At 39.2% G+C, this 14,812-nt stretch overlaps 1 protein-coding gene across 1 annotated transcript in view; it reads left to right on the forward strand.

Annotated features, from left to right (window-relative positions):
* The window catches only part of LOC140242634 (uronyl 2-sulfotransferase-like), a 43,416-nt gene that overhangs the window by 14,721 nt on the left and 13,883 nt on the right, over nucleotides 1-14,812 (forward strand). The window contains exons 6-7 of the mRNA XM_072322389.1: nucleotides 12,812-12,959; nucleotides 14,506-14,603. Coding sequence (XP_072178490.1) covers nucleotides 12,812-12,959; nucleotides 14,506-14,603 — 246 coding nt within the window. The remainder of the gene's footprint in view (nucleotides 1-12,811; nucleotides 12,960-14,505; nucleotides 14,604-14,812) is intronic.

Consider the following 14,812-nt stretch of genomic DNA (forward strand, 5'->3'; position numbering starts at 1 on the left):
GGAAGTTTCCCCGAATGTATGAAATGTGTTGATTTAGGGAATGTGGAAAGACTAGGAAAACATGAAGAGGTTAATGAAAGCAAGACAGTCTGTTCAAAAGAATATTGGAAATTTGCTTCATTCCATTTGCCACCATGACTTGTGGGAACTCGACAACCATTTGTGATGTCACAGTAGAAGAGCAATGGTAGTAGAATGGGGGGGAAAAAAAGAATTATGTTCATTGAAATTATATTCTCTCTTCCATTAAAAGTGCATTTGAACTACAATATAGCACCTCTAGAAGACATGGACAATACTATTTCCTTAACATCTCTTTATATGGGTTGAGGAAATTGGTATCTTGAAAAAAAAAAAAAAAGAATGAATGAAACTTGCACATTTTCTTGCTTTATGCATAATATTCTGGCCTGTAATAGGTATACAAAGTGTATGATAGGACCTATATGTGTCAGCGAGATTTTGTAAGGACTTTCAAAACAAGGCCTTTGGGTCTGTGACAGTTTGGATCTAGAAGAGGACCTAGGGAAATGGTGCCTAAAATAATTCGGAGACACCGAAGTATTGAATATTTGTAAGTAGTCATTGAAATACATGCATATTTTATGGCCACAAAAAACACTCACTGCAAACTGAGATGTGGGTTGCTGTAGCCAGTAAACAGGTTGTACATTACGTATTCCCGCACATCCTGAGGGTTGTGTTTTGGGTATTGTTTTCTTTCTGTATTTTATTTTCACACCATTTGCCAGGAGCTGCATTGTATGAATGTGTTGCAGGATAACAATTGTGGGTAGCCATAGAGGAGAACGAAACAAGGAAGTTTGGCCGTCGGTCCCCCCAGACGGGAGGGACAACTGTTTCGCATCAAAGTTTTGGAGCAGAAACCTGTAACAAAGCAGGAAGGAACAGCTCGTTGATGAGAGTACAATGCCAGGACGGGAAGTGGATTCCCCCTGTCCCAATCACCGTCCCAATCAGAGGCGCTGCTGACCCACTGGCCTTTTCCTACCCGCTGGCTTGTAACATTTAACACGCCCAGCTAGTCTTCATCCAGAGCCAAAGTATGCCATTGGTAATCGACTGAAGCAGGACTTTTTAACCTAAGGGTACAATTTCTTGTTGTCTAATAAATTCTAAAATTGGGATGCTGGGAGATTACCTGCAGATGAAATCAGCCATGCTCTCCATACTGGCTTCCGAAATCAATTGACAAAAATGCTGACTGTGCAATTTTAAATGTAATGTAACATGAAAACACACATGCACATGTGGGACTCCCTAAGGTGTAAGAAAACATTAAAGGTGTGTAACTCTGCCAAAGGGGCAAAAAAAAAACAACACCCCCCCCCCCAAAAAAAAACCAAAACAAAACAAAACAAAAACAAAACACACAAACAAACAAACAAACAAAGAAAACAAACACAAAACTTGCATGTGGCATGCTAAGAGTTAACAAGATCTTTGAAGGTACAGAGATCAAGGTTTGCATACAATGTAGTTTAGATTTTTTTTTTTTTGGGGGGGGGGCATCAGCAGCACTCTCCCCACATCCACTGTCCTCTTTTGCTACCTTTCATAAACTTCTGCTGTCCACATTCTTTTGAACTACTCTTTCAGTGGGTGTTACTGCATCCTGTAAAGATGACTGTACTTTGACCCCAGTCAGTGAACAGGAATGTAAAAAAGCATCATCAAAATGTAACATATAACCAATGCGGATTGGTAAAGGGTTTTTTTTTTCTTCATTTTTTTTTTGTGCAACAGTGATTGGTATAGCTACTTATTGACAGATAGACATAATCATACAAGTGCAAAATTTACAAAATACAAATTAGGTTTATAAACATTCACCCGACTGTATAACTGTTTTGAAAGGAAAATGAGTGTAATGGTTTGTATATAGTAGTAATGGTGACTAAAATCCTGCAAGGTTGGAGAAATATGATGGGGTCTAGGCCTACTTAGAAAAAAAAAGAAGCTTGTTACAATGTCGGCTATTTGCAGTCATATGTCCCAGAATGAAGCGGGTGTAAGGAAATATGGAGTATAGATAACTATTTAGGTCAAACAAGTGAGGAAAAAGATTTTTAACCGGTTGAGGACGGACTGATTTTGCTACAACACAGTGTGTTTCCCATAGATGCTTACCCGAGTATATGCTCGGGACTCGTCCTTAACAGGTTAACAAATGTTACCAATTAAGACTGAGACAATTAGAGGATGATCAGTATGGCTCTAATGGGCCAGGCAGAAAGAGGAAATAGCGAGTATTTTTAATCTTGCCTCCTCCCCAAGCCCCCCCCCCCCTCCCACTTGTTGTCATAGAGCAGTGGAATGCTGGACGAGAAACGATATTGGCAATGCACAGGAATAGGTATCATAAACCCTTGTGAGTCACTGCCTTCAATGTCATGTTTAGTTTGTCGCTGCCACTTTCATCTAGAGTACAGACTCCGTGATGGACAGCTGTACTCTGGATAGGGTCCAATCCCCCCCCCCCCCCCCCGACGCTTTCCCTGTACTCTTTGCTATTATTGGACTCATATACTCTGAATACGGTGTTACATATTTCCTCATTATCCCATTGTCCCCTGTCTTTGTCATGCATTATTTCTGTAAAATTGCTCATAGTTCTGTGTAACTAGCATATAATGTACATGCAGGTTAGCGAGATTATTGCAATTGCCGTAAAAATGGAAGAGCATTTGCGCAGAATGTGTGTTTGTCCGTTCTTTTATCACAAGTGAACTACTCTCTAGGGCCTATACATAGTCTCTGCACTGAATGTATGAGACCACCGGTATACAAATTTACTGGTATTCAAATTATATGCATACTTTGATCACAAAAGTTGCCCTTGATAACCCCAAACTTTGCCCAGCATTTAATTAAGGGATGGTAGAGTTTTGGTTTAGATGGGGCTGGAGGTTTCGGACTTTTTTTTGTGTGTGTTTGTGAGATAATCAGAAACCTCTTATGAAATATAAAAGAACATGTAATTCTTAAAGGTCTTGAAATGGCTGAGATATCCAAACAAGCGATCATAATAAAATGTGACAGGCTCCGTTTTTTGTTAGGATCTCTTTGTTTTACCTTGTTTTATGTCAGTCATTTCAAAACCAATTTTCATCAATTAGTAATAAACTTTTGATTCCCCTTAGAATTGTATCCTCTTTAAGATTTCACAGAGTGGTTTCTAAATATCTCGCAAAACATTAAAGCTGAATCCTCACCTCAGCCAATACCTAATACCTTTAAAATGTCTCATTCATTTCTTCTGTTGCTCGTCTCAAGATCTTGATATAAAGAGTAATGATGTTATACCTTGTCATATGATCCTGCTAGCAAGTGAAGCTTAATCAATATAAATGCTTCCGGAGATATGGTTGACAGAGAAAATTCTCTGTTGAGAACTAGACTGCACTTTAAAGGGACTGTACAGTTCTGGTTGAGATGAGGATGTAGCTTCTAACATTTTGCGAGATATGCAGAAACCACTCTATGAGGTGTCAAAGAGCATGCAATTTTAAAGGTAGGGAATCCCATTTGCATGCCTTAAATGAAGAGTTGTATAAATACAGTGGTATGTTGAAGAGAGTATCATTTTAGAAACTCCCATAAAGTATTGAAAGTGGAAGGTAACATTTAGTACATTTTTATTGACCGTTAGATTTTGAATTGAATTTTTTTCGGGGCTCACCGTAAATTCCACTACATTACTAGGCTACCTTTGCAGACCCATGCACTGTATGTGTGTCCATCATGTATATTTTGTGAAGAAAGTTCATCAAAACTTACAAACATTTCTATATACATTCTTGCCACACACTCTATATGTTATTACATCAGCTCTTATACTTTTAGATTTGTGTTTATAGATAAAAAAATACAGAAGACTGCAACAAAAAGGCTTAAGTGTGGCTGACACACAGAACTACTGAGTAGTTGAGTTTTGTGCATTATTCAAATTGTAGATAACTGTTGACTTGCAAATTTCTCAGCAGTGGCCTAAACAAGTCCCCTGAGGTTCGTATTTAATGTTTTGCTGCATTTTGGGAGGTCTGTGAAAGGTATCCCCTACCTTTAATGGGTATCAAAAGTTTATTTGATGAAAATCCGTTTTGAAATGGCTGAGATATCCAAAAACAAGGTGAAACAAAGAGATCTCAATAAAAGGCATGGCCTGTCGCCTTTTATTATTATCATTTCTTTGGATTTCTCGGCCATTTGAAAACCAATTTTCATCAAATAAACGTTGAATCCTTCTTAAAATTACATGCTCTTTCATACTTCATGAGAGATTTCTCATTATCTCACTTAGGAATGTTCAAAACATGAATCCCCACCTCAACCAGTACTGTACAGTCCCTTTAAAACTGTATCAGCCGTTCCAGAGATTTGGCTGGATCATGGGTCAGACACCGCTGACCCCTTTTCCATATCCACCTCACTTTTACTTATCTTTTTTCTGAGGGTATCCATTTCTATCCGCGCCTCCTTAAGAGCAGTACTTGGTATGATCCTAAGGAGGTGCTCGAAAAGTCCTTTGTGGACATTTGATACTCCCTGTAAATTCTCCATGTCAACAGGAGATCAGGTCAGCTAGTCTCGTTTACATGCTGCAGCCCTTTTTTCCCTCATTTCACTCTTCTCCGTGGTCCCAAACTGATCATGTTCTGATCCAAACACATAAGAATCCTAATACTTAGTTTTGATGGCAAAGTCGATTTGCAGGTTTAACTCCATTCATATAAGATACATGTCATTTATTTAGCAATGCCTTGCCCTAAACAAGAATTCTTTAATAGTGGATTTTTTTTTTGTCCCATGTGGAAATTTTCGTGTATTTTCCACTACCAGACTCTAGTGCAAAAATAAAAACATGCAAATATTTTTGCTTTGCTGTGCATTCCAGTTGAGCTAAGGTCTTGATTTTGCAGAACTAAAAACATGCCAAAAAAAGGTTATCTTTCCTGGCTGAATGCTGAAAATTACTCATAAAAATGCAAAAATATCCACTTTGACAGTACTTCAAACATACATGAATGAGGAAGGGGATATGGAATTCTGAATTCATGCTTCCAGACAGCCTTGTATAATTTTACCTATTCAATGGAGATAAGACAATTAAATTTGGCAAATTTTACAGAAAAAAAAGAGAGAAAAAACAGGATGTTGTCAAGGAGCATGCCAATTTCCAGTTAATTCGCCAAATCCTTCGCAGTGATTTCTGTTGAGATTTAATCCCAGTGTGGCACATGATTTTAGTGCTGCTTCCACATCTAAACTTTAAAGAGAATGTTTGTGGCCTTCGATTGCACCACAGTAGGCACGTAATGTATTGAATTATACAATCTTACCTCGCATGGATGGGGGAGAAAAAAAAAACACACAAACAAATGAGTAATTAAGTTTAACAGCCTGTATATATGCTGTACTAGTAATGCATTAACCTGCTGAGGACGGGTAGATTTTGCTACAAGACGCATTTCCCATAGACACCTGCCCCAGTATACACCAAGGAGGTACCTCCTTGGTATACACAGGGCTAGTCTTCAGCGGGTAAATGTACATTATGTGTTGGTCTTATCAATGCAGTGTGTTGCAGTTTAATTATGTGATTACATACAGCTCTTTCCCTGATGTGGTATAACAGGTATACATTAAAAATGTACATTTATGTGTTGGTCTATAAATCAATGCAGTGTTGCAGGTTGATAATGTGATTACACACTGCTCTATTCCATATGTGGTATAGCAGGTATACATTGAAGATATAAGATACGGAAATAGGTACTAAATCAGGGCTGCACACTAACCCATTTTTTTCTACTGGTCAGACCTGTCTGTGGGACTAGTAGGTACCCAGTTTTACCTTATTTTACTGGTCTATTCCAGAAAAAGTTACTGGTCCAACAGTGATTTTTACTGGTCAGGGACTGTCAGACCAGTGCCAGTGTGCAGCCTAGGTACATATACAAAGTAACATGGCTGTGAGGATAAGGAGTCAGGAAAAGACTAGGAGGAGAATGAAGAGAAAAAGAAGGGAAAAGGAAGAGGAAGAAGTGGAAGGAGTGGGAGAACGAGGGGAACAAAGATATGGAAGCAGAGATGAGAAAGAAGAAGGGAGGGTAAAGGCAGGCATTAGGAATGGGAAAAGGAGATACCATGCACACGTCAATTCAAGATTCAAGATACTTGATTGCCCGAAAAGTTACGGAAAATCACCTTCCACTGGCAAAAGAAAGGAAAAGTCGCATGCTGATAAAAACATACTAGTACAAATAAATGATCATAAAAGTCAGATCTAATTTATGTAATTTGGTAAAATAAATTGATACGCATACAAGGGTATCTATATATTCATATATCTATGAACCTATATTATACATGTGCATAAAGTATCTAAATAGCATGTTTATACGATTAAGAACCTCATTAAACTTGAATCTTCAATTCAATTCAGTTTATTGAAAGCCAGACATAATCATGGTAAAAATGAACATGAAGCAAAAATGAAGAATTGAGTCCCCAAGAAGCAGAGCTTGTGAGTGGGACCCATTATGAATGGACTTCTCTATCCCAGCTGATCAGCAAAAAGACCTACAACACGTAAACATCTAATACATGTACTGTATACACCGAATATTTCGTGAGGTTTTTATTTTCGCGAATTTCGCGAGTCAGCTGCTATTCGCGAAATTAAAGACGCGAAAATATTGACTCTAATGCCGATATGAATGTGACTTACTTGTACGCGTATACATTTCTCCATTCAGTACAGGACTCCACGATCGCGAATTTAACTACTCACGAAATTGTCGGGAAGTCCCAATTCATGAAAATTTAGACTCGCGAAATATATGGCGTATACAGTATGTCACTTTCAAAATTGCCCCTCGCTGCTCCTCCCCCTTTCTTCCTCAGAGAATAAAAGGGGAAGTAGATGAAAGGGATAAGATGTGAAAGTTAGACAAGGAGTGAGGTACGGTAGTATACTGTATACGCCGAATATTTTGCAAATTTTGTGAGTCAAGTGCTATTCGTGAATTTAAAGACACACAAAAATACTGCCTCTGTTCCGGACATGAATGGGATGTGCACACAGACGTTTTGCCATTCGACTCTACAATCTTGAGTTCATTCACTCGCAAAATCGTCAGGAACCCAGATTCAGAAAAGTTCAGACTCGATCGCTATTACTGTATATGGTGCATACATTTCATTCCTTTACTCTGAAGTGAAGATGGAGTTCACTTCAAGAGGAATATGACATTACAAAATGTCCACGATTCTCAACAACTTATGTGGGCTACAAGTAACCAGGGGTCAGAGCACTTGGAGTTAAACAAGCATCTTCTCTTGGCAGACACAGTATGATAACAGCAAGATCTAGGTTCAGGTTACAGGGCAGATCTCTTCCGACTTCTCTATAGGCAAGCTGTTCATTGTTAATAGCCTTGGTCACAAGCCCTCTCACTGTGACAATTGTGAGCAATGCCAATCAGTGAGGGGCAGCCCCAGCTCTTGAGAGGGCCTTTTGATTTGCTAATTCCTTGCTAACTGTGTATTAGTAGCCGAAAACAAACAAACAGACAAACAAACAAGGCTGACCACCCAGGAGAGGATTGTTTGAAGAGACTGATATTACTGTAAAACAAGGAATCTTCACATGCATTTTGATTTCGCGAATTTCGCGAGCGGCAGCATTTGCAAAATTAAATGCGCGCGAAAGTTCTTGCCTACACAATATGCATTGGATGCCAGTGGCAAGTCGCAAAAAAATTTATGTTGCGAGAAAGGCCGTTGGCTCCAATTCGCGAAATTTTCATATCGTGTTTTACAGGTATGGATATTTCACTTTGAACTCTGATTAATGAGCCAAGCGGTTAGATTGGTAGATCATACATCAGATTGAATTACTGAGTGCTGAATTTTTCAGTGGGATTGGTGTGCCGATTCGGCTTTTTCTGAGCTCATAAATGATAACATTGAAATATCATATTTGCAGATCTCAAAAAAAAGAAAAAAAAGCTTACACTTATGTCCTTGCCATACAACATTCCGTCGATCTTTCTGTATGTCGTACTTCAGCAATAAATTATGTGTGTGTGTGCGTGTGTGCGTGTGTTATATGCTTTGCCTTGTAGAAGAGTCGAGAAATATAGCGTACATTTAAAAGCGATCAGTCGTGAAGTTAAGGTCTCCACAAATGAACGTGCACACAAGGGACTAACATAAATTTGGTCGAAGGGATGTTGGCAAATGGGCACGGCAGTTGGATTTCATTAATCACAAGTGTGGCATAGTCAGATATGATCACTAGGCACCCAAAATGTTATGGCCTATACCCCCTTTCCTGTGTGGTATGAGGTTGAAGGACTGTTTACAACACAAGTCCCAAAATCGGATGGCTATGAAAGTTGTGTTCAATCTGTACTCTTACAGTAGGAAGGATGTTGTTTTCCTGTAGTTATCCCGTTGAGGATGAGTCCAGAGAATACTCGGGCAGGGTTCTATGGGAAATGCATGTTGTAGCAAAATTAGTCTGTCCAATGGGTTAAGAGCTTGTCCCTATAGTATGCAGGGCTTCATATGCCTGTAGTATGGACTCTACATTATGACTTCATATAGGCCATAAATGTAAATGATCAAGCGATCAAGCCACCAAGAATTGTTTTCTATGCAAAAAGTTTACCAAAGTGGTCTGTTATTTATGGAAAATGGAGCTTACCAGTTATACTAACCCATCACATGAAGTCTTTTAATAGAATATGTTGAGAAAATTTTGCATTCTCGGTGATTGAGAACTAAGTAGATTTTTACTGGCGTGCCTCAAACGACAATGTTTCATGCGATAGCCACTGTAAACATGTTGTCATGCACTTGTAGCAAGAGTTTGTTCATCAAGCAAGCATTTTGTGCACTAAGTTGGAGATGCCTATTGGCTAGCTAACCATGCATCCAGTGAATTTGTCAAGTAACTATAAGCAAAGCATCTATGGCAAGCCAAGAGGAAATGCATCCAGTATATTTGCCATCAGGTTACATTATCAAAAAATAGATTTTGGGGCAAAAAAAAAAAGAATAATAATGATTAAAAAAAGATTGTACCCCATTTTCTAAAGCAGATGATGGACATGTCTCTCCAAGCATCATTAGGAATACCAGCAGTGTGCATGTGGTAACTACTGAATTTGATCCCTCAGCTTTGCCTTGGGATTAAACATTGGATAATGAGCTACCTTTAATATGCACACTATTTCTACTGACACACTCTGACCTGTGCATCATTTGTATGTAGGCAAGCAAGCACCGGACACTCGGTTCTGAAAATGGTTTAAAACAGAGAAGAAGGCGATGGCATAGAAATTAAAGACGTAATTTCCCATTTGCAGATCAAACAAAAACCCAGCATTAGTGCTATAAAATAGTTCTAAAATGAGAATTAGTGATAGAAACAGCCACTGTAAAAATGTGGATCTGTATAGTCAATGTTAAGTGTTATTAGATGCACAAAATGTGAACAATAGATATAATAAAAGTGTTTCCAGACTAATCCGTTTACAGTTATGGTTTAGTGAGAAAAGTACTGATATCTCCTTATATTTTAGGCTTTCATATGGTAGGATGTTTTGTGACACAACAGACCTATACATATATGTGATATCTTGAACATTTTTTGAATAACTGCTCCCAAAGGTAAACAGTTTTATTATCCATGCTGACTTTGATTAGTTATAGATAGAATCACATGAATGTAGGGCAATGGATCGAAAGTGTGCGTTGTCCCAAGTGACAGCCAATGATGATTCAGGATCACACAACCCTCCGTCCCTTCCTGCCGACAACGGACGTAAGTCCTTGTCACGTTCACTCATAAAACCCTACGTATAGAGGGGACATAAGGGAGGGCAAGTGCCATAGAGTTTAGGGGAAGTGCCCGAATGAGGCCTGATCGTGCCACAGGATTGGACCATCAACTTTTTTTTCCGAGTGAAACCAGCGTGAGTAATGGGTTTTTCCTTTCACACACTTTCTTCGGGTTCCAGGCGTACTAATCAGAATGCCTGTAGATACCATAGATATGTGTACAAGTTAGTATTAGTGGAGTCTTTGGGCATACAAATTGAGGTACATGCCGACATACTGTTAAAGGACAAGTCCACCTTCATAGACATGTGGGTTAAAGCCCAAAGAAAGTTCTGGTACGCCTGCAAAAGTTGTCAAATTTTGCTCCAAAATGTGAACGTATGCCTAGGAAATGTGCGGAATAACGCTGTAATAACAAGATGTTCGATGGGTAACGACGAAAATGGGAAATTTTAACCAAAAACGTTCAGTCTCAGAACTTACCCGAACGGGGTCAGGCTAGACTCGGACTCGGGGATAACTCAGCCTCGCTTTGCTTGACGGCGGGATGAGTTGTATTGGTTGTCCCTCTAGATTGTACAGCGTTGTACTAGGCATATGGGAGCAGCCTGTATAAACTACATTGTAGCGTTCTGGCTACTCGCAGTAATGGTCCGAGTTGTTACAACGCGCGCATCAAAAACCTCTTTGGCGCGCATGCAAAATTAGTGTGCGCCTCTCAAGCACCTCTAAAAACAATCAAAGACGCTTGATAAACAACAAGAAAAACTTCAAAGACCGCGCGTCTCAGCAACTGAGGTGATGTGCGTGTACTAGTAGGCTTGAGGACCGCGCGCTGTCCATTTGTTTTGTACAGGATTAGCACTTAGCACTTTCCTGTCTGCTCATCAAGGCCTCGTGTGGTACCCGTAGTATAGAGTACTGATGAACATGGCGATCACGAACTGTGTGTAAATTGTCTGAAATAGGGTCGAGTTTTCCCTGAGACCGAGTTAGTCTGGAGCCTTCTGGAATAAAAGTCGGTCTACCAACTTTTATTATTTTTCTCAAAATACTCCAAAACGACTCATCATTCCGGCAAACCGCGTCAGCCAGGTAAGTTTCTTTGTAGACTCTTTCGATATATTGCAAGCAAATATGAAATGGTGCCAGACGGGTTCTCAGGCCCTTACCAGAACTTTGTTTTCACTTTAAGTGAATGCAGCAATATTAGTAGAACACTTCAGTGAAAGTTTGAGGAAAATCGGACAATCCGTTCAAAAGTTATGAATTTTTGAAGTTTCTGCTCAGTCTCGGCTGGACGAAAAGACTACTATAGCTTGTGATGTCACATGTGTACAACGTTATAAAGAAAGAATAAAGAAAATTCAACATATTTCCATTTTTCTCGCATAACAAAAGAACACTCGACTTCTCTCTTTCGGAAGGCAGGGGGAATAATATTACCCTTAACATACGTCAGTAACAAGTCGAAGAAATTTGCACTTTATTCAAAAATTAAAGTTTTGTGAAATTCTCTTTTTATTTTCCTTATATCGTTGTACGCATGTGACATCATACACTGTAGTAGTCTTCTTATCCAGCAGTGACTGCACAGATACTTCAAAAATTCATAACTTTTGAACAGATTGTCCGATTTTCCTCAAATTTTCACTGATGTGTTCTACTAATATTGCTGCATTCTCTCAATCCTTATGTATATGAAGGTGGACTGATATTTTCGTGGATTGGAGCCGACGGCCTTTTTCGCGGCATGAAATTTTCGCAAGTTGCCTCTAACATTCAATGCGTATAGTGTAGACAAGAACTTACGCATGCATTTTAATTTCGCCAATCTTGGCTCTCGCGAAATTCACTAAATTAAAATGCATGCAAACATTCCTTGTTTTACAGTATAGATTTGAGAAAGCAGTACAATCCTGGCAAGGGAGCGAACTGAACTGACCAAGCAGGGGGGGGGGGGGGTGTGTATTTGAGGGGAGGGGGTGGGGAGCTTGCCCATTTCCCAGGCAGAGAAAGTTCTCAGATAATTACCATTCAAGAGTAAATATTATATATCTACAATGAAAAGTGACTTCAATAGTGAAAAAACAACAACAGGTGTTTGGATGTTATCATAAAAATCTTCTTGGATATGATGTGTGTTTGTGTGTATTACATAATGCGTGTTTGTGTATCATATTTTCTATTCAATTCAATTCAATTCATTTATTTTCATACTTATCATTTATGAATATCACATCAGAAATAATAGTACAGGTTCTTTACCTTTAATGTCAACAATGTGCAAAAACAAACTATACATGGTAATATGGGTTGCAATGAATATATATCCTGAGATTGTGGAGTTACATTTCGTTTTGTTCTGATAACGTGAATGCAAAAAGAAAATTATAATAATAATAATAATAATAATAATAAGGTCTTATTTACCCAGGGTAGCCTCTTCAGTGTTACCACTGCTCTACCAGAGGGCCCTGCTATTATTATTACCCTAGCGTTGCCAGGTACCCATTTATACACCTGGGTCGAGAGGGACACAGTGGGTAAAAACATCTTGTCCAAGGACGTAAGCACTGGGCGGGATTCGAACTCGGGTCTTCCGATCGGGAGTCGGGAGTCTTATCCACTATGCCACAGCGCCCCCACCATATCAATCAAGAATTAAAAAAAGAGAAGAAATGTAATGAAGTGTGACTATACATGTATATGAGTTTTGTAAAATGACCTTTGCTATTTTCTTACTGGCATTTGTTCCTCTTGATCATGTTTGAGTGTCACAGACTAAACCAGCGAGGGTTACAAGTAAGTACCGGGTAATTAAAATCAACCGAAATTGTCTCCTAAGCTGCGGCATATAGTGGCCTGTGTGTTTTGAATGGGCTGAAATAACATCACTTTCCACACTTCCCATTTCATTTTGTTTCGTTTTCAGGTATGGTGCTCCTCGGCCAAAGTACATCAACATCATCAGGGATCCTCTTCAGAGGGCGGTGTCACAGTACTACTTCATTCGCTATGGCGACGAGATGAAAAACGAAAGGAAATTCAGCGCAAACTCGACAGACCCGGCCAGAGTTATGGTAAATTTTGCTCCATTTCTCAAATCTTTGCTAAAAGCAAAGGAAATAATAAGAAAAAGAAATGGGGTTTTCTTTATTATCGTAACTTTTAGAACATTCCTTGCTGTGTAACAAGTGAGGTATCACTGGAAAGATTTTATTTTACTCTATCTTATGATGGAATAATTACTTTTAAATGTTTAAAAATAACATTTTACCCATTTTTTTGTCCCCGCCGAACGAGTTCGAGCAGGGGACTATGAAACGGGCTCCGTACGTGTGTGTGTCCGTGCGTCTGTCCGTCCGTCTGTCCGTCCGTGCGTCCGTCCGTGTGTGCGTCCGTGTGTGATCAAAATGTTCAATTTGCTACTTCTCTGTCATTTATGACCCAATTTTGATTCTGTTTGCTTTATATGATAACACTACATGGGAGCTTTAAAACTTCTACACAGAATTTCAGTTGTGACCTTTGACCTTGACCTTTGACCTATATTGTACATTTTGCTACAAAATGCTACTCCTTCGCCATTTCTAACCCTATTTCGATTCCGTTTGCTTTATGTGATGGCACTAGGTGAGGGCTTCAAAACTTCTACACAGAATTTTGACCTTTGACTTCTTTGACCTTTGACCTTGATTTTTGACCTATATTGTACATTTTGCTACAAAATGCTACTCCTTCGCCATTTCTAACCCGATTTCGATTCCGTTTGCTTTATATGATGGCACTAGTTGAGGGCTTCAAAACTTCTACACAGAATTTTGACCTTTGACTTCTTTGACCTTTGACCTTGATTTTTGACCTATATTTTGCATTTTTCTACAAAATGCTACTCCTTCGCCATTTCTAACCCGATTTTGATTCCGTTTGCTTTATGTGATAGCACTAGGTGAGGGCTTCAAAACTTCTACACAGAATTTTGACCTTTGTCTTCTTTGACCTTTGACCTTGATTTTTGACCTATATTGTACATTGGCTACAAAATGCTACTCCTTCGCCATTTCTGACCCAATTTCGATTCCATTTGCTTTATGTGATGGCACTAGGTGAGGGCTTCAAAACTTCTACACAGAATTTTGACCTTTGACTTCTTTGACCTTTGACCTTGATTTTTTACCTGTATTGCACATTTTGTTACAAAATGCTACTTCCGGCAGGGACATATATTACGCACCGCGTAATTTCTACTTTTCCTTGTTGTTTTTGTTTTTGTTTTTTTGCAACCAAACTCAATGTACCCATTATGTAAAAGAAATACAGCACTAAAACATGGACATAAGATGTCTGGGACTAAAGAGCTGCAGTCCTCTCCCATGAACTAGGTAATGCCTCGGGGCACTTCTGCTGTTGCCAAGGGACTTGAACCAGGGACCTCATGATTTAGGATCCATAGTCTAAACCACTAAACCACAACACATGTGTCCTAGATCACCAACAACCACAACCCCCCCCCCCCCCCCCCCCCGAATAAATGGTCAAGTGACTAAAATACGCATGAAATTTGTAAAATTATCGCAATGGAACAGATGGATTTACATTCGTCTCTTGGATCTCGCTTTGTACCAGAGTTATGAAGAGTGCGTGCTGCAGAAGAAGACTGAATGCGTGGGCAGGAAATCTTTTTATATCATCCCATTTTTCTGTGGCCTGGATCCCAAGTGCAGGTAAATACTCTTCAGTGTTTAAAGGGATCGTATAGTTTCATTTGAGACCTTCTTCGGGTTTCTAGCATTTTTGGGTGAGATAATGAGAAAGCTCTTATGAAATATGAAAGAGCATGTAATTCCAAGAGGAATTCGACATTTATTTGATAAAAATTGATGAGATGGCTGAGATACGCAAAACAGAGCAATCCTAATAAAAGGTGGGACCC

This window comes from Diadema setosum, chromosome 19, assembly GCF_964275005.1.
Source record: "Diadema setosum chromosome 19, eeDiaSeto1, whole genome shotgun sequence".
NCBI lineage: Eukaryota > Metazoa > Echinodermata > Echinoidea > Diadematoida > Diadematidae > Diadema > Diadema setosum.